This window comes from Zeus faber, assembly GCF_960531495.2.
Source record: "Zeus faber genome assembly, chromosome: 16".
NCBI lineage: Eukaryota > Metazoa > Chordata > Actinopteri > Zeiformes > Zeidae > Zeus > Zeus faber.
Window position 1 is genome coordinate 11,862,462 of NC_137202.1, and position 19,147 is coordinate 11,881,608.

Genomic DNA, 19,147 nt, shown 5'->3' on the forward strand with positions numbered 1-19,147 from the left:
CTGACATTGTATCATTTTGCTCCATTCAAATGTTGATTATTGTTAACTACTGCGTAGTTTACAAGTGAAATATCTGTTAAAACAGGATGTTTTCAAATTGTATTATTTATTAGGCTTACCCTGGGTACGCTGTTGCGTACTTATTGATAAATAAACACGGTAATTATAAAATTCTGACCAAAAAGAATGAATAAATAAATATATAAATAAATAAATAAATTTACTCTACTGTATAAACTACTCTGCGCTTTACAAGTTACCACACATTTGTAACTGATTTGTAAATATGTTCGGGATGAATACTGACTACATATTGGTAAATAAACACATTACCTGCCTATAGAGTGTCAACCCCCCCCCCCAACCCCCCTCGTCGGAGGCTGAAATTGTCCTGTGGACAGATTCAAACTGCTCACACCAAAATTCCCCTCAGATTGTGTGAATAACACATCGACATTTTACAAATTACTGCCTTTATCTCCGGGCACATCTTGTTCCTTCTCCCCCGGAATCCATGATGTTCGGGGGCGTTGCTCCCTCGCTGTTTCCCCCCTTCGCAGCGGTGAACGCTTCGACTCGTTTTGTCAGATTCGACCCCCGATGAGTCACTCATTAGGAAAAAAAAAAAAAAAAGGAGTCGCTCACATGTCCGACTGGTCGTTCAGTTGCGATTCAGTTGCTGCAACGCACGGGGAGCGGGGGAGGCCTTTACGGTGAGCGACGAACGAGTCCGAAGAGTGGGTTGCCTGTTGAGTCGTGAGTGCAAGCAACACCATGTAACTTTTTTTCTTTTTCTTTTAAACCTTAAAATTAACACCTTCAGAATCATTTTGATGGTAAACTGACTTGGAATATGAAGAATGTCACCTCTTTAATTCCCACCAATGCCTGTTCTTGCATTATGTAACTACTACGCTTTACGGCGCTAGGTCACTTTCTTGACGTTTTGTTTTATTTTGCCTGGTAAAAATTAGAAAAAAAATAATAATAATTTAAAAAGTTCTATTATAAGCTCAACAAATCATAAACCGGTCAAAATGTCCGGTAATAACGCTCATACGAAACATCGCTCCTTCTCCTCCGCGACAGCGTGGATGAGACGGGCCGGTGGTGCACCCCGCACTCGCACCTCTGCTGACATGTGGCGGGATTCACTTCCACCGCGCCACAGCGCTCGTTTCACCCTCTGACTCGCTCGTGCGAGCCGATCTGCCAGGCCGAGCACATCTGGTACCCACACCGGCAGAGGGGGGGCTCCTAGGCCTGGGCCAATATTCGCCACCACATGCGATATTTTCACGGTAAAGAAACAATTTATTGGAATTGACTGAACCACGCACAACGGGAACAGTTTGTCCGTCACTGCTGCTTTAAATCGGTCATAAGTATTTATATAAGCGGAAGAATGGAAACTGTTGATCCCCCCCCCCCAAAAAGGTAAGCCTCAGTATCTTCAAATGATTTATTCTGATTGGAGGAACAGTGTAAATCGGTCACATTCAAAATGACTTATGCTTTTTATTTTTTTTGGTACGATTTTGCTTTGGACATTAACTTCAATAAAATGGGACTCAAAGCGAACCGAACCGGCAGTCATAAAATGTGGACCCAAAGCTGTATACGGAGCCTCGGTCCGGCCTCGTGTACGTCCCAACTCCCGAATCGTTTGAAAGATCCGTTCGCCACGAACGAATCGTTTTGGGTCCTGCCTCCCATGGTCGCGCCGTGTATTTTTTTTTTTTTTTTTTTTTTTTTTTATTCCTTGGAACAGGATCCAACAAGGACAGAAAATACAGAAAAAAAAACACGGCGCGGACACTGTCATTTCTCGGGGGATTTTTTTTTCTCCAAAAAGGGGGGAAACGCAGGTCCGACGCTCATTTCGTGCGAGAGGAGATCGAAAACAGGTAGAAAAACTTGGAGGATTTCTGCGTTTCTTCATGGCCGCGCATATCCGGATTGTGTGGCTCGGCGTCGGAGCGCCGCTGTCCGCGTCTGACGAGGTTACACCGGGTAGAGGCGGACAAAATGGGGGCCGGCGGACACGGCAAATGCCACGACCCTTACGACAGCGACACATATTTGTAGTTGGATAGATGCACCGCGAAATAAAGGACGTTTACGGGGCGAGCGATCCGCTGAAAAGAGGCCCGAGGCGTAATCCTATACGAGCCTATCCGGGAAATGCACGTACAGTACGGGGACGCGGGGCTCCATTTTCGCGCACATTTCTAACGCAACACTGCGTGTGCAAATGTCAGTTTCCACCCCAAATGAAACCCAGTCTTCCACCCCCCCCCCTCCCGCCGTGCATGGTAGACGTATGCATGTTTTTTGTTTCTTTAATACGAAAAAAATAAAAGATAAAAAAAAAACCCACACAATTGCATTGCAGCGGTCGTAGTGATGAAAGGTTCGACACCCCTTTGGAGACTCGGTTCTTGACGCATCCCCCCCCCCCAAAAAAAAAGATTCGTTCCGAGTTTCCGAATCTTCATTCATTTGATTGAGTCGGTGGTGTAATGAACCACGAACACGAGTCGGTTCGGCTCTGTTGAGTTTTGAATGGAATCCTCACACGACTCAGGTCATTCTGTTAAAAAAACGATTTATGTCGGCGGGCGAATGCACATGCTGGACCCCGGAGAATGTGTCAGACCGATTCTCTTGAATAAATATTTGTTTTGCGAAAGAAATGCAAAGTGCGAATCACAAATGATAAGTTACATCCTCACATTCAATGTCAATTATATCAATTCGTCAGTTATAGTTTTCAGTTTGCCAGTGAAGATTCACTCGCCCGGGGTGACTCCCGACGCCCGAGTCGTTGCAATATTCGTTCGCTACCACCGGATCGTTCGCGGCTCTATCGTCACTACCCACGTATTCCTGTTACTGCGCGTGGATGGCAGCGCGCATTCCATCACTGTGCGCGTTATTTAAGGATTTAAGGACATTGTTTAGGGTTCCGGAGGCAAGTGGCGTTGTTGTGCATACCAGCCTGTTTACATCCAGTCTCATGGCGAGGTGTGACAAAACGCCTCCACTTCATTCCCGCTCCTGAATGAATCCTGCAGGACACCCTCACCCTCGATCCTCACCAGTTTATCACACAATGCAAGAATATTTGATGCAATGCCCTGACTTAGTGCATGCTCCGGGATTATTTCTCATTAATGGTACATAACTAAAGTATTGACAATCATAAATCTAGATAAACCTAGAAGTTAAATTGATCATTTATAATTGACGTGTGTGTCTCACCATCACAGACAAAGTGCACATTAATTATATATAATATAATCTAATATTATTATTTTATATAATAGTTATCATCTTGAACAGGATCGGGCAATTGCAAGTCTGACCTTTTTTTTTTATTGTGCACTCAATCAACATACAGCCCTTCCAGAACATTTAACATTATGAATGGAAAATGTCTGATCCACAGTCTGTCGTGTGTGTTCTGTTTCTTGTGTAACTGTTTTTGTTTACCATGGATCCAGCAAAGTAAGGCAGGATGTCGGCACGAGGAGGAAAGAAGAAGGCCACCAAGCTGTCCCGCTCGGCCCGGGCGGGCGTCATCTTCCCCGTGGGCAGAATGATGAGGTACCTCCGCACCGGAACGCACAAGTACCGCATCGGAATGGGGGCGCCGGTCTACATGGCCGCTGTTATCGAGTACCTGGCAGGTGGGCGTCAATCCATTAATACACTCTCTTATGCATAATCATGTCAATAATAATGATAATATGACTGATGGGATGCATCAATGTGGGTGATCAGGTCTTGTATCACTCTGAAGGTGGTAATTTTGGAAGAATGACCAGCTGGCTGCACACTATCCTGCTTGTCACACGGCTACCTACCAAATAAAATAACTTTTAATATATATACACTTGTTTGTAAAAAGAATGGCTAGTTTAAGAGCTTCCGGCAAGAAACATATTTCCCAGCCACGTGGCTAACACAGAAACAACGTGGCAATGTATTCAGGCAGAGAAGTGGCTGCAAGTGGCAATGGTCAATGTTAACAGATCAGCGGTCATTATTCAGCAATAACTGACCGCTGATTGCCGCTATTGACCAATCAGGATCTAGTCTTCCACAGAGCTTTGTAATAATATAATAATAACATGAGTGAGATGCTGTTGAATCATGTTAAGTAGATATACGTTCATTCAATTAATTTATAAATGTATTTATTTTTATTAATTGATTCAATTCTCTCTCTCTCTCAGCTGAGATCCTGGAGTTGGCGGGCAACGCGGCTCGAGACAACAAGAAGGGACGAATAACCCCGAGACACATCAAGCTGGCAGTGGCCAACGACGAGGAGCTCAATCAGGTGACTGTGGAAATGCACAGGCTGCTGCCGATATTTTAGTGTCGTCGTAACATAATTATATTTGGGTATTCGCATGAGCATACAATAAAATATCAAATCAACAGGGTAACAATATCAGGTCCTTGAACATCAAACGTCTTAAATGTTTGCTGTTAAGCCGGCAGCAAGGAAGCTTGACTTTCTTTGAGCTCCATGCGAGAACAGCCTTGTCAAATCTCCTAGAGCAACTAAAATGAATTAAGGCCTGTGAACGTGAACTCAGAAAGAAAACAGTCAGTCCCCTTGAAGCTCTTTCAGACAGTACATGACTTTGTTCTGTGACTGCGTTTTGTCCATGCAGCTCCTGCGGGGGGTGACCATCTCCAACGGGGGGGTTCTGCCTCGCATCCACCCAGAGCTGCTGTCCAAGAAGCGGGGGGGGCGGGTGAAGGTGGACACCCAGGTGAGCGTCCCGGAGAAGAGGGAGGAGCGCTCCAAGAGCAAGAAGCCCGCCCTCAAAAAGGGCAAAGGCAAGCCGGGCCGCAAACCCAGGGTGAGTACAGGACCCCGGGACGACACTTAATTAAAATTCAGGCCATACAGGTGACATTGGATTTAAAAAAAATAAAATAAAAAATCATCCCAAAATTGAACCTGAATACATTGAATTTAATATTGGGTCATATTTGAACCCATCACACGTGATCCATTTGGGACCATTCAACAGAAAAAAAAAAAAAACTAAAAAACGTATGTCCAACGTCACTTTAGGGGCTCTGTACAATAGGATGTGACGGTGTGTGTGTGTGTGTTCTAATTCTGCGTTTTTGTTAAAGAATGCAGAGAATGACAAAGAGGCCGTGCCAAACTCCACAGTAGAAGATGGCCCCGGAGATGGATTCACCATCCTGTCAGCAAAAAGCCTGTTCCTGGGGCAAAAGGTAGCGTGCCCCCGCAGCCCTTCGTGATCCACCTCACAGGCTCTGGGGCTCAGATGTTGACGCTTTGACAGGTTGTTGACGCTTTGCCTGAAATTCACAGCTTTCGCTAACGGAGAGCGAAATCGGCAAAATCGGAACGATCAAGGTGGAGGGAATCATCAACCCCACCAACGCAGAGATGGACCTCAAAGAAGGAGTAGGTGGGGAAGATGCTTTTGATTCTGTAAAGCACGACATTTTTTTTTACTCGTCACTCCTACCGACAAAACGCTGAGCCTGTCACGCGTCTTCGCAGGCAACGCTCTGGAAAAGGCCGGAGGGCGGGAATTCCTGGATGGAGTCAAGGAGCTTCGGAAAGCACAGGGACCCCTGGAGGTGGCGTCGGGTAAGAAGACAGTTCCTCGTTAATGAATAACCGAGGAGTTGAAAAATGACCTTCCTACCTTGAAACAATCACTTAAATCGTTTTGGACTTCTAAGGGCTTAAGTCTATTTGTAGGTCAATAGGAAGATAATGGTACCTACAGTACATCGTCCAAGTTAAGGGTTTTCTTTTGACCTCATCAGGCCAATAGCAAATCAAGTAGAACCCAAATTACACATTAGCCTTCAATGATTGAGAACGTGACCTGACCCCTTGCAGTGGCGGTGAGCCAGGCCAGCGGGATGCCGGCGCGCTTCGTGATCCACTGCAACATTCCCGTGTGGGGCTCGGAGAAGTGCGAGGACCAGCTGGAAAAGACAGTGAAGAACTGCCTCTCGGCGGCAGAGGAGAAGAAGCTGAAATCCGTAGCTTTCCCCTCACTCCCCACCGGACGGTGAGCCTCAGCGGCCTTGGAAGGACTCGACTTGACAGGATTAATCTTTTACGGGCATAGTTCGGAGCACTTAAAGGAACACATTGGGTGTTTTATAACCTTTAACTTACAGCCAACTGCTGCTCACTGGGGCACAACGTGGTCGTGATGCGATGACAAAACGGTTGCCAAATTTTAAATTATTTTATAAATCAGGTGATAATGACCCTATATACGTATAATCCACTTTGTAGCGCTCCTCCGGTTAGAATCACAAAGACAAGGCCTTGTTTTGGTCACGGGCATTTATTTTGCACATCTATGCCGTCAGACATGCCGTGAGAACTAGATAAAACAAAATACAAAAAAATAAAAAAAAAGAAATCACAAAATGAGTCCAGTGCAATACAGAGCATTCTCATAGAGAATAACCATTGAAACAGATCTCACAAACACAAAATATTGCTTGCATAATCCATTAATCTTAAAGGCTATAAGCTGTTAAATTTACGGATAATTAGTTTTCTAAACATTCACTGAAACGTAGCTATCATATTTCTATCGTGTGAACTCCACTCACATATTAGCCGTTAGCTACTCCGTTAGCATATCCAGTAGCTACCAGCATGATGTAGAAACGAAGAGATAACCTTGCATACCTCACTGGCTGCGTTAACTCAATGGGAGTAAGAAAGTAAACTTCCAGCTTTACTTCAAGTCTTCACTTAATTCCAATCTTCGTGAACATCCTATATAGCAACATAACTTCAAGGGGACCTATTATGCTCCTTTTCAACAAGTTAATATAGGTCTCTGACATTCCCAAAATATGATTTTCAAGTATTTTGCTGGAACTCAGATTATGCATTCGAACCATTCCAACATGCCTAGAAACCATCCTGTTCCAAAACAGGCTGTTTCATGTCTAGCTTTAAATGTCCCCGGGTTGCCAGGGCCCTAGTTCGGAGCCAATTGGGTTTGAGATTAACTCCGGGTTCCGTTGCATTTAGTCTGTAAACTATTTTCACCTTATCATTCCACCAAAATTTCTGAACAAATTTGAGGCAAGAAATAAGCAATCCAAGTTGCTGAATCTCCACTCATTACATCTATAGAACGTAATTTAAAAGCTTGTTCAGACTTTCGTTGCCAACGCCGCACCGGGAGACACCAGGGACTTATTTTCATATAAACGTCGGAAAATAAAAGAAATACATCTACAATAACACACACAATATTTTATTGGTTTTGTTTGGCGAAACAACCTTCACGGACAATTGGTATTAATTCCTCTTTCTTTTAAAAGATTTGTGCTGGTCTCTGTCGCCAACAACAGAGCACTTCCCATGCTTAGCTCTCAGCCTCGATGCTAGCGGTTCCAGTAGCTCCCCAGCCGTGGGTGGCGTTACTCAGATGGAGGGCGGTTCTAATTCTACTGAAGCCCTCAATGACGTGCAGAAAGGGCTGCAAAGCTGAACGGCATGTTTTATGACATGTTCCTCTGAAATTCTCAGCTCACACAAAAACTGAACGGGTTGTCTCATTTCACAGTTTGTGTGTTAGTAGGCTCATCAGAGACCCAAATGTATGTGGACAAGCACTGAAAAGGTGAGTTTTCCATAATAGGTCCCTTTAAGACATCGTCCTCCGGCGAACGTGGCAGGTTCTCTGCCTCGCTGTCATGCTCAGAGCGCAACCAACAATAATGATCCGACTCCATTGCTAGAACATTGGTTTCCGCTATGGCATTTTAGACATATATTCTTAATTATATTGATGTTAATTAACGAAAATATTTTGTCAAAACGTAATTATTCTTATATTTAACTCAAAATTATTAAATGAACTTAAACTGTATAACTCACTCTGATGGCAGCTACACACTTGTTTCACGATTTGAAAATCAATACGCCAGGATAACTCATTTTTCTTGGCAGAAGTTTCAGAACACAGGGAGGTAGACCATAGTTTGTTATTTTTTCGTTTTTTTTAAACATATGGAAAGTGGTCGACAAAGGGGCAACCAGACTGCAAAAGATGACACTGACCCAAATCTGGTTGCCACAGGCAACAGGGCAACATTATTGCCGGGCTCTGTGAGTGTGCGGCGGTCAGCTGATGCTATTGTTTCAATGTTTATTAAAGATTCTGATGGCAGTCATCCAGGTTGAGTCAAAATAATCAAAATAAGGTTGAGGTTCAAAAATAACAAGAGTTCTCCTTCAACATGAGCTAACTGAAATGAACTAGTTGAGCTCATACGCTAGTACTTTTACCAACCTCTGCTCCATAAACCGCACCGGAGGTATTAGAGTGGAGCGAGCAGTGACTTTTAGGCGCAGTTTGTTTTCTTTCCATCCCATACTGAGCTCTCCCCTCTCGTTGACGCAGGAACACCTTCCCCAAGCAGACGGCGGCCCAGCTGATCCTCAAGGCCATCTCCAACCATTTTGTGTCGTCCACCTCGTCCTCTCTGAAAAATATTTACTTTGTGTTGTTTGACAGCGAGAGCATCGGAATATACCTTCAGGAAATGGCCAAGCTGGACACCAAGTGAGGACAAGCAAGCGGAGAGTGTTTTTTTGTTTCGGAGGGGTGTTTTTCTTACTGTTGTAGTGGTATTTTTAAATTGTTTGGGGAGGGGATGTTTTTTTTTTTTTTGTTTTTTCCATGTTTCAGATGGTGTAGTCAGGTGTTGAAAGAAGAGGTTTGACGTGGAATCGGCCTCGGTAGGTGTTAAAGACAAAGAGGAAAAGAAAAAAAAAAAAAAAAACATTTGTGAGTGAAATATTGTTCACATTTTAAGTCCTGTCAGTTTCACTCCTTTCTAGACTAGATAATTTAATCCGTACAGTTTGTCAATACGATTCCTCGTTTGAAATGATGTTTTTACATTCCATGTATGAAGAGAGCAGTCTTTCCCTGGACAGGTCTTCTATGTAGTTTCTGATAAAGTTAGTTTATTAAGAAAAGAAAAAAAAAACCCAATGTGTTTCTCGTTCTGCTTTGAAATAAAAATCCAGATGTTTTACACCAGAGACCCAGCTCAGATTTACACAACATGGTAGTCGTGACGTTTTGGGTGGCGTACCTCATAAGCCGACGCTGTGACGTTAAGTCAAGAAAGCTCACACGAAACGCAGAGGTCGACACTTGAACGGAGCCAAATCTAAACGGTCTCTAACTTTGAATGAGATTGTGTAACTTTACAAAAAAAAAAAACACGCCACAAAAAAACAACAAAAAAAAAAAAACCCACCTAGGTTTGAGCATCTCCTTGACATATTTATTCCACTGTAAAAAGTACATTAGCTCTCATTTATATATATATATTTATATATATATACACACATTATATTCATGTAATTTCCTGTTCAAGCATGAGTCAGCTGCTGATAGAACCGATAGCGCAGGGCAGCGACTGGACAGCTCGTCTTCTCGTGGCGCGTGGAGTGAATCGCATTGAGGCGCTTCCGGTCGCGCTCCACATAATAAGGCAGTATGTTTGTAGAATACTAGTGTTACCTGAATGAAATGCAGACCTCCCTCTATCTCTTCTCTCTCCCTCTCTTCTATGTGCTGCATCAGAATGCTCCGATCATTTCATGCTGAATAAATAAGGAGGCGCTCACTGACGGAAGCATCCGGGTCCTGAAAAAGGGAATTTGATCAAGTGGTCTTAAAAAAAAGAAAAGGATCAGTTATAACCACATAATGTGTAGCACGGGGAATACGTTGAAATCGGTTCTTGTCTCCGTCGACTTCTCACGGCGCTAAAGAAAGATATGCAAGATCCTTTGGGCACCTTGAGAAGTCGTCTTTTTTTTTTTTTTTTTGTGAACTTTTTACCAGTTCCCTCAAAATAAATGCCTTCAGCAGAATGAGGAGCTCCTTTACTGTCGGTTTCAATGACGTTTACGAGCTACACAAAAACAATCCATGATCAAATTTCAAAGTCAACACTGTACTCTTTAAATAATCTCATTGTTAGAACATACCCTGATAAAATATCTCTTAACCTATGAGAGGGGACGCACACATCATGTACACACGAACATTGTTCCACGTTATTTCACCAACCACCAAACACAACCAAACGTCTAGGAATGTTTTAATTGCTCCCGACAGGCGTGGAGAAACTCATAAGGTGCCCTGGTTCTAAAATTGTTTTGTTTCGCTCTTAAGCAGGGGATTTTATTTCTGGATCAATAATTTAAAACAAACTGTTCGGTAAAAATGAGCTCAGTCTGGCCATTTTGCCACGTTATATTTTTTATGCAACAGCTTGGCCAGTCCTAAAGAAAAAAAAAAAAAAATCTATTGAATAGAAATCTAAAATATGCTTTTGCTTTGCTGTACACTGCTAAATTATATACCCGCTCAGCCCTCGCCCACAGTGGCATGACTGTGGATATATACAGATCTGCAGTTAAGACACAGTGCCTACCACTGATAACCTCTGTACATCTTATTTACTCGACATGCAGTACTAAAAAGAAGAAGTCAAATATGTTATTCACAACGTTGCTTCTTTTGTTTTGAAATGTCCGTGTCAGAGACCCCCCTCTAGGTTAACACGAAGCACAGGCATACGAGCGCAGCAGCGGGGTCCAACCTCGCCGTGAAAAACTTCATGTGAAAAGTTGACTGCGAGCGAGAGTCCTCAGGAAGGCAGAGAAGGAATACCCACCTGTCTCACATCTCCCGTCTCGCCTCACGCCTCCCGTGCCGAAATAAATAGTTTGTTTTAACCATGATGTGTCCACAAGACATGATGTGGCGGTGTAACGGAACAGTGGGACGAAAATCAAGGCAAAGCGAGGGTCTGTTGTGTCCATGGATCATGAAGGGGGTGGGGGTCTATCTGTACAAGAGTGGTGTGCGTCTACCTGGCTCATCGACGGGAACGAATGAAAACAAGACGTTTGGAAGATGACAAGACCCTCCCTATACCCGGAAATCCCCCATGCCCCATCTCTTCATCCGAGGCATCAGCGGTGAAATCTTTTATTTGACCTCATCGGCGGCGTTGGCGTGCCGGGGCCCTGCCAGCAGCGGCACTGGGGATGTGGCTTCGATCAGGGCGGGGTTCAGGATGATGGGCAGTGACATGGGCGGCACGCCCACCTGCAGGGGGGAGGCCAGCGGCTGCAGGATGAGGGGAGACTGGCTGAGGGGAGACTGGCTCAGGGGAGACTGGTTGAGGGGGGAGGCGGTCGCTTGAGCGGGCATTGCCCCCTTCGCCGGGACCGGCGTCGGGGCGACGGAGGGCAGCAACGGGGACAATCGGTCCGTACCTGAGATAAAAAACAGCAAGAAGAGCCGATTAGATTGGGAGAAACTTGCAAAAGTCAACAGTAATAGCGGCGATGTCATGATTTTATTTTGATCACTCTTATTGGTTTGAAGCACAGTGCAATCTGAACTCTGCATTATGGAAATTATTGGGGGAAAAAAATGGTATGTGCATTGCTCCGTAGCGACCATCACCGACCTTCACTTAAAGGTACTACAAGGTTTAACCATGTGTCCATTTTATCCAGATTTATCCATTAGTGTCCATGTTTTTTGACATCTAAATAACAGACAACAGAAAAACAAAACCAATGGTAATGGCAATGCCAATTTCTATACAAGAGATTCCTCTCAAAATATGATCATCAATTTTCGGCATTTATATTTTATGTAGTGAATGATTAACTAATTGCAGGCAGTTCAAGTCAACAGTTACGTCCCTCCCCACCAGAGTGGAGGCAGCTCCTTATGCCAAAAGAAACAGTTGGAATGAAAATCCCAAATCACTCAGTGCCTTTAAATATTGCAATGTTATAATTATATTATATAGTTGCTTTGGACAAAAGCATCTGCTAAATGACATAATGAAATTACTAATTTTATTGAAACATCAACTCCTGAATCAATATTTACACTTTATTATATTCTCCTGTGAGTCATAGAGTTGTTTTACTGGGCTACATCAGTGGTTCTTAGTTTCCAAGACTCTCCCTTGACCTGAAACAAAACTTGGAAAGACTGACTTTTGATTTGCATTAAAAAGGACCATTCACGTGTCAAAGTGAGGTTTTGTGCATTAGTGAGCACACACGTTACATTCGCCCCTAACCATTTCCATGTTCATATCAGTGTATTAAAAAGTGCTCCATAAATAAAGCTTTACTTATTTCCTCATGTTATACAACGAATACAGGAAATAAATAAAATTAGTTTTTGATGATGAAATGCAAAGAATCTCTGGTTACCGTTGGCAGTGAGTGTTGCCGGCTCCTGGGGCGACACAGGTCTGCTGGGGGTCTTTGGCTCCGTGGGACTGACGGGTACCGGTGTGGGGGCTGGCGAGGGGGACTGGGCGGGGGCCGAGGACGCCTGAGGTGACGGAGGCCGACCTCCGGGTGGAACTGCCTGAGCGGGTTCTGTCGGACCGGGGTCTAAACGAAACGAATTTGGCCTATAACAGTCTGCAGATGCATTGTGGATAGAGCTTCATGGCTTTACTGTACGTCAACTCGATGTCTACTTAAATCTTATTCCCTGTCCACCTTAACTTTGTTCAATCTTAAAAGAGTGGAATATAGTGTTCAGTGTTTCATCAGGTGCATTGTAATTACACTGTGTCATACCTTAAGGATTATTGCCATTTGGAAAAGACTGCTGCATATTGAATTGTGACTGGAAAGCGTCTGAAATGCCCCATGCCCCTGGGCTTAGCAACTTCTTCCTTTTAATACAAAGGCCCTACAAAAATATTTTGTTCATACACCTAGCATTAACAATGTGGAATGGGGTTGCCGCGGTTATCGGTGTTACACAGTGTTTGGGCATACACAGATAACATTACATGCCCAACGCTCCCACAGTTGTTTATATATATATATATATATATATATATATATATATATATATATATATATATATAATACAAATAAAACCCATTTAGTTTATTTTTGCATATCAGCGCCAATGTTCAAATAAAACAACACAAATTTGTAAAATACTAAGCGTGTTATGAATACTTAGTCGGATGCTACAAAACGGAAAGTGAAAGCCTCCGCTTTTTGCGCAGACAGCAGAGCCTGCGGAGTCAGATTTCACTTGTCACGGGAGGAGAGGAGAGAGAAGGATCTAGACCTCAGATCGGGTCTAGATAGGGACCTGTTTCCCTCCATGTGTAATCACCATGTGTAATTTGCACCCGTTTAACAGGGACACGCCACCGCCCCCCCTGTTGTAACGCGGTGTTGTCATGACTTTATTAACCGGCAGGAAAAATTCCTCACGGTGGCATCTCTAATGTGGAACAATTCAATTCTATCGGAATCCATTTGAAAATTGTCATATCGATACCGTCTTGGGAAGTTGTGTAACCATGTTTTGCTTAAATTAAATATCACCATAGTTATGAATCAATTGAAACACTACATTTCTGTATTAGACAGAACTTGTTGCATCAAATATTTTGTAATGAACTTTAGATGGTGTACTGAAAGGTTGGTAGCAATTGTCAATATGTAGAAAATGTCAATATATTGATATAGAATCGTATCGTGAGCCGTCTCATCAATATCGAATTGAATCAATATCTGCTCAGTACCCGGCATGACGGTCTGCTTGAACAGCTCCTCCCTCAGGTGCGGCAGGAAGCACACGATGCGCTCCCAGGTGATCTCCCACAGGTCCGAGTAGCCCGTCCTGGAGTCACTGCAGTGGAAGATCCCCGCCGTGTCCATCACCAGCAGCATGTTCTTCAGGGACTCGGGAATGGCCTCCAGCTGCACGCACAGAGAAGCGCAGTGGGAAAGGGAAGGTCTTGAGTTTTGTGTGTCAGCGTTTATGGGTTCCATTTCATACCAAAACGAGTGAGCTGCACACAGTGACTATAACTACTCTTAAGTGAGGGAACCGTACACAGCTGGTATGAGGTAACAGCAATAGCTCCCAGGTGTGAAATCTGGATATCACTAATCTCTGGATACATTAAAGCCCCTTCCAACATGGAATCCATAACATTGCTGGACAAAAAATATCCAGCAAAGGCAAAGTAGGTATTCACACATCGGCCTCCTTTACAGAAAAGTTCTGTATGGAGTCTGTTCCCACATTAGATGACTGTTAGGGATACAGTACGTAATGGGTTAGGGTTAGTATGCTAGTGTGGATACGATCGTTTGGACAATCTGTTGGCAACGGATATACAATCTGAATCCGTTTTTTTCCTGGCTCTCAGAGACCAGCTTTTCGGTTTCCACTTTCCCACCTCTCCCGGGTGGATTCTCCATAACCACATAATGGTCCCATAGTGGTCCCTCCACTGAGAGCTAGGACAGAGCCACTGTCCTCAGACGTAATAAGCCTTACCCAATGTTATAAAATCAGTGTGATCATTTTCAACCTGTCCTACACTCGGCCTCCGGAGCAGGTACGTGCTCCATCCTTTCCACCTCTGCTTGTCCGCTCGTTCCCTCTCCGGCTCTGCACTCCGGTGCAGCCAGCGGGCACGCAAATTGCTTGTAAGAATAAAAAAGACCTGTCTCCGTTGAGACTGAACATGTTTCAGTTTCTCGTCTTTGCAACCGAGCGCCACGGTTTGGACTCGCCATTTTTGAGATTTAAATACAATTTGTTTCCCCGAAAACAAATTTTTGTACAAAATAAATATTTGTAAAAACCCACTTACGCTTTGCCGGGATTCGGATTCAGCTCCACCGCTACTTAACGTGCTTGTTCCGGCAATGTTATTGCTTCCATTCCCACACACTTCGATTCACAGCCGTACCAGCATTTTCCCGAAAATGATACTAGGTCGAGAGTAAGGAAATTTTCAGAACGACTTTTACGGAACATGGAATCCAGCTGCTGTTCCCACATTATGTCAATACGGAAAATTGCCAGTAAATTGATGACTTTCAGTGCAAGGAGGAAAGGGGCTTAAGTTTTCATTTTGTACTTCAGCCCTTAAATTCTACCAGATTCCATATCAGTTGATTCAAGATTCAAGAGATTTATTTGTCCCAGGTTTTTATTATTTTATGATTTTTTTTTTTTTTTTTTTTTTTTTTTTTTTTATTAAAAGGTTTTCAAATGTTTTGCCAGTTATTCTGAAAGAAAGAATTTGTCCAACATCATTTTGCAAGAGTACCTTGTGCCATATGAAACAAATTAAATCAGATGGTAGTTGCTGGACGGCAGCAAATCATTTTGACCCATCATTTGCTCACTGTCTAGCTTGAGTGATACCACAAGATCTCAGTGAGAAACTAGGAAAGAGATGAGAGAGCCCCTCCCATCACTCTCAGATAGCAAATCATGAAGTTAAAGTTTGTGTGTGTGTGTGTGTGTGTGTGTGTGTGTGTGTGTGTGTGTGTGTGTGTGTGTGCACGTGCGCTCACCAGCAGGTCACTGGAGCCGGCGTGCATGTACTTGTCCATGAAGTCCAGGATGGTGAGCCAGAGGGCAGCGAAGGTCGGCAGGGACAAGAGCGGGGAGAGGTGCTGCAAGAACACCTGCAACAAGAGACAATTCATGTTTAAATATTTAAAAAATGTAGTGCTGTAATGTCTGTTTATTTTGTAGATATACAAATGATGTGTTTTGGACGTGGACCTGGACGTGAAGTCCACTATATAACAATCTAGCAAGTTTGACAATACACAGAATGTTTAACAGTACGTTGTAATTCTACTCAATTTTAAAGAACTTGGGTTAGTTAGGGTATATTCAAATTTAGACCAAACATCTGCATTATGCTTGGTAATGATTTTAACTCATTATATTAATAAGTGCAAGGACTGGTGTGTGTTGGCAAACAGCGACATTGACCTTTGAGAGCAGGGTGCATGCTCTCATCCTGGTCTCCTCCATGCCGCCCACGTCTGCCGGGCTGATGTTGTCGAGAAGCTTAGTGAGCAATGGGAAAAGCACCTGGGAACACAGATACCCCATCACTGACAATGTGTGGTGGGATCAACTCAAATGATCACGGACAAAAACAAAACGCTAATCCGCCGCTCAACAAGGAACATTTTTCCGTTCGCTGCTGTTACCTTGTTGAAGCAGGACTCCCACTCGGTGGCGTCCAGCGTCTGCAGGTCGTGCACCAGCAGCGCTCTCTGCAAGTAGGTGAGCGCTTGCATGCGCACCTGCCGCCGGGCATCGCAGCACAGCCAGGCGATGCCTGCATCAGTGGAAGATAGGGGCTAGGTCAGCAGAGGATTCAAACCAGGGGTCTCAAACCGGAGACCCGGAGGCCAGACCCATGAGACAATGAATTAATACAATAATTGTTAAATCTCGCCGTATGTAATAAAGCTACATGTTTTCTGAATATAAAACAGAATAAAATAGAATAAGGTTTTTAATGATTACGTGTTTATTTTCAACGTATTTATGTGTGTAATTCGGCGATTCACTAACGCATGGGGGGGGGGTTGTAGTTTTTCCCTTGATATACAATGCAGCCTAGGTAACCAGGCCAGTGGCGCCCAATGATTATAAAGAGGGTAATTCTTACCATTGTATATAATAACATTATTATAACTAGTATTATTATCATTATTACTATTATCAATAGACCCTTTAATGTACCAAACTAGTAAATAAAAACACAGAGGCTGCTCTACTGGTACTTGACCTTGCAGCAGTGGGCACCAGCAGCTGGACCACAGTGTCTGGGAGTCTGCTTCGATCTTCTTGCGGCCCACAGCCTCCAGGTGGCGCTGTTCCTCTGCCCAGGAGCTGTAGATGCTGGCGGCCCGGGTGTGCAGCGTGTGCATCAAGTCTAAGAGCTGAGCGTCACAAAACACCCACAGTCATGTTGATGATGTATTTTTTCACGCCATACTGCCAAGAGCAGAACTAATTATAACTTTTAACATTACTGTGATTGAGTCTGTAATTCTACATAATACATATACAGGCTATTTTACATACTTAAGTATTCATACTGGGATGTAATAAACTCCAATGTACTACATTCTAGTCTAGAGTATTATGTCAAGTAATTTTAACATTTCAGCCCCAACAGCCTTTCCATACAGATTACCTTATGCTCAAAATCCACATTACAACAGCAGGGTTAACTTGCTGTTCTATAAACTTTACATATGCTCTGCACTTCCATAGCCTGAGAAGGCATCACTTAGGTAAAATAAATAAAACGAGAGACCATCTTACCACGTGGGAACACTACTTGCAACTGAACCCATATGAGCGCAGGATGGGCGTAAATAAGTGAATTTTGAGCTTGTGAATAAATATTTATAACGCGCTTAGTGAATTAGTGATGAAGTGGAGAATTTATGACAACTGAAAACATTTAGTGTACATATTTAATAATGCAAGGACATTTTTTCTTATTACACAGTCAAAATGCATATAACAGCCCTCTTTGTACAGAATAGAATAGTATTAATGTAATGTTTTAATGTGAGGAGCATTTTATTCTGTGTTTGTAAGCCATTTAGTAAGTTTGAATGAGAACAGAAACTGTGCTTTTTTCAGATGGATTCCAGTAATGAGCTAGATATTGTCAGTTCTAATCATCGTGAATGTCGGGAAATGAAACAACGTTGCCATAGTAATATCCCAGGAAATGAGGCAACAGAACCAGAAGCAGCAACAGATATTTAAGGGCACGGGTTGAAAAGAGGGCTTTCTCTGAAACTACGCGCAAAACCACAACACCACTTCATCACCGTGGCAACACCAAACACAAAATAACAGGTGTGGTGAGCTTGTGCATAAAAAAAAAAGAAGAAAAAAAAAAAAAAGGGTGTTACACCGCTGTCATGTTACCGACCTATCCCCAAAACATTCCCACATCCCACATCAACCGCCTCCTGACTCCAGTTAACCAGGAACTATGCAATATTCAGCATCGAGTGAAAAAGTATTAATTTTATTCTATGCAGCACACTTCGTCTACAGGAAACAAAAATTAAAATGAATGAGATATCATCATTGCCTGCCTACCCACCTCGTGAAGCACGGGTTTCCCAAAACAGTCTCTGGAGCCACAATTCCAGCGCAGCACACGCACTGGACTGAATGAGCATTTGTAATGTTACATGTAGAGCTGTCACAATCATTACATAATCTCGACATCGCACTTGTTGACTGACCGTGATCATTTTTCAAAATTGTTCGATTCCATAATTATATAGGCTTTCTTCCAAATGTCAAGGGAATTTTAAGCCAATGGGAACCAGTTGAGTTGAGGAGAATTAACCGTCCACGTCAGATTCTAATGTTCTGATGTAACTACTGAGCTGACAATCAATCGTCAACTGAAATTTCATGATCATGACAGCCCTAGTGGCATGGTGGGGTAAATACCGTTTTAGAGAACTTTACGCATCCTCTGGGATTCCAAAATATTGCCACATGCATTCTAAACGCCGGTGGCTGAACTATTTTGGGAGACCCGGGACGCCCGAACTGCAGTAAAAAGGTAGAAGGGTATAAAGAGGGCTGCTGTACTTACGTCCTGACTAACCTGTAAAGACACCGTGTGGTAGCTGGCTGGGACGCCTTCATCCTCCTCCTCGTCGCTGTGGGAGCGTGAGGGCCGCTGGCTGGAGGCTCGGCCGGCGCCGGCTCCCCGCCGGCTGGCGAACGCGCCCTCCTTGTCCCGCCCGCTGCCCTTCTTCCTCAGCCGCGACTTGGACGAGTCGAACTTCTGGCTCTTCTTCTTGTCGTGGTTGCGGTAGCCTGTGAGCGAATGCAAAAGTTTCGTTCACCTCGATTGGAAAGGGAGAGAGCACGGGAGCTACAGAGAGCCTCCAATTTGTTTTGTGTTGGGCAGTAGTGGAAAGCAATAAAGCACAAATACTTTAAGTACATTTTCTAGTATCTATACTTACCTATATATTCAGTGACTGAGACTGTTGAATTATTCCACCTTTTAAAGCAAATATCTATACTTTTTACACTATTTGCTAAGACGAGGCCTTACTGAAGTCTATGTCTGAAGTAAAGTCTCAGTAAGGGCAGAATTTCTCCTTTCTCCTTATTTTTCCTTCAAATTTCACTTTGAAGTTTGGGAGGTTTGAAAGGAGTATAAAGAGCAG

At 43.5% G+C, this 19,147-nt stretch overlaps 2 protein-coding genes across 2 annotated transcripts in view; one reads left to right on the top strand and one right to left on the bottom strand.

The window, feature by feature from the left end:
• Positions 1-1,777: 1,777 nt before the first annotated feature.
• On the top strand, positions 1,778-9,096 carry macroh2a2 (macroH2A.2 histone). The gene is made up of 9 exons (XM_080016649.1): positions 1,778-1,907; positions 3,507-3,692; positions 4,242-4,348; positions 4,689-4,880; positions 5,164-5,268; positions 5,369-5,468; positions 5,564-5,653; positions 5,912-6,086; positions 8,457-9,096. The coding sequence occupies exons 2-9, from the start codon at positions 3,521-3,523 to the stop codon at positions 8,620-8,622; spliced, it is 1,107 nt and encodes a 368-aa protein (XP_079872775.1). The 5' UTR covers positions 1,778-1,907; positions 3,507-3,520; the 3' UTR covers positions 8,623-9,096.
• Positions 9,097-9,237: 141 nt separating this feature from the next.
• The window catches only part of gbf1 (golgi brefeldin A resistant guanine nucleotide exchange factor 1), an 88,011-nt gene continuing 78,101 nt past the window's right edge, over positions 9,238-19,147 (bottom strand). Inside the window, exons 34-41 of the mRNA XM_080016648.1 lie at positions 18,562-18,788; positions 16,711-16,864; positions 16,124-16,254; positions 15,900-16,001; positions 15,470-15,583; positions 13,675-13,852; positions 12,326-12,511; positions 9,238-11,362 (exon numbers count right to left, since the gene is read on the bottom strand). Coding sequence (XP_079872774.1) covers positions 11,073-11,362; positions 12,326-12,511; positions 13,675-13,852; positions 15,470-15,583; positions 15,900-16,001; positions 16,124-16,254; positions 16,711-16,864; positions 18,562-18,788 — 1,382 coding nt within the window. The 3' untranslated portion in view covers positions 9,238-11,072. The remainder of the gene's footprint in view (positions 11,363-12,325; positions 12,512-13,674; positions 13,853-15,469; positions 15,584-15,899; positions 16,002-16,123; positions 16,255-16,710; positions 16,865-18,561; positions 18,789-19,147) is intronic.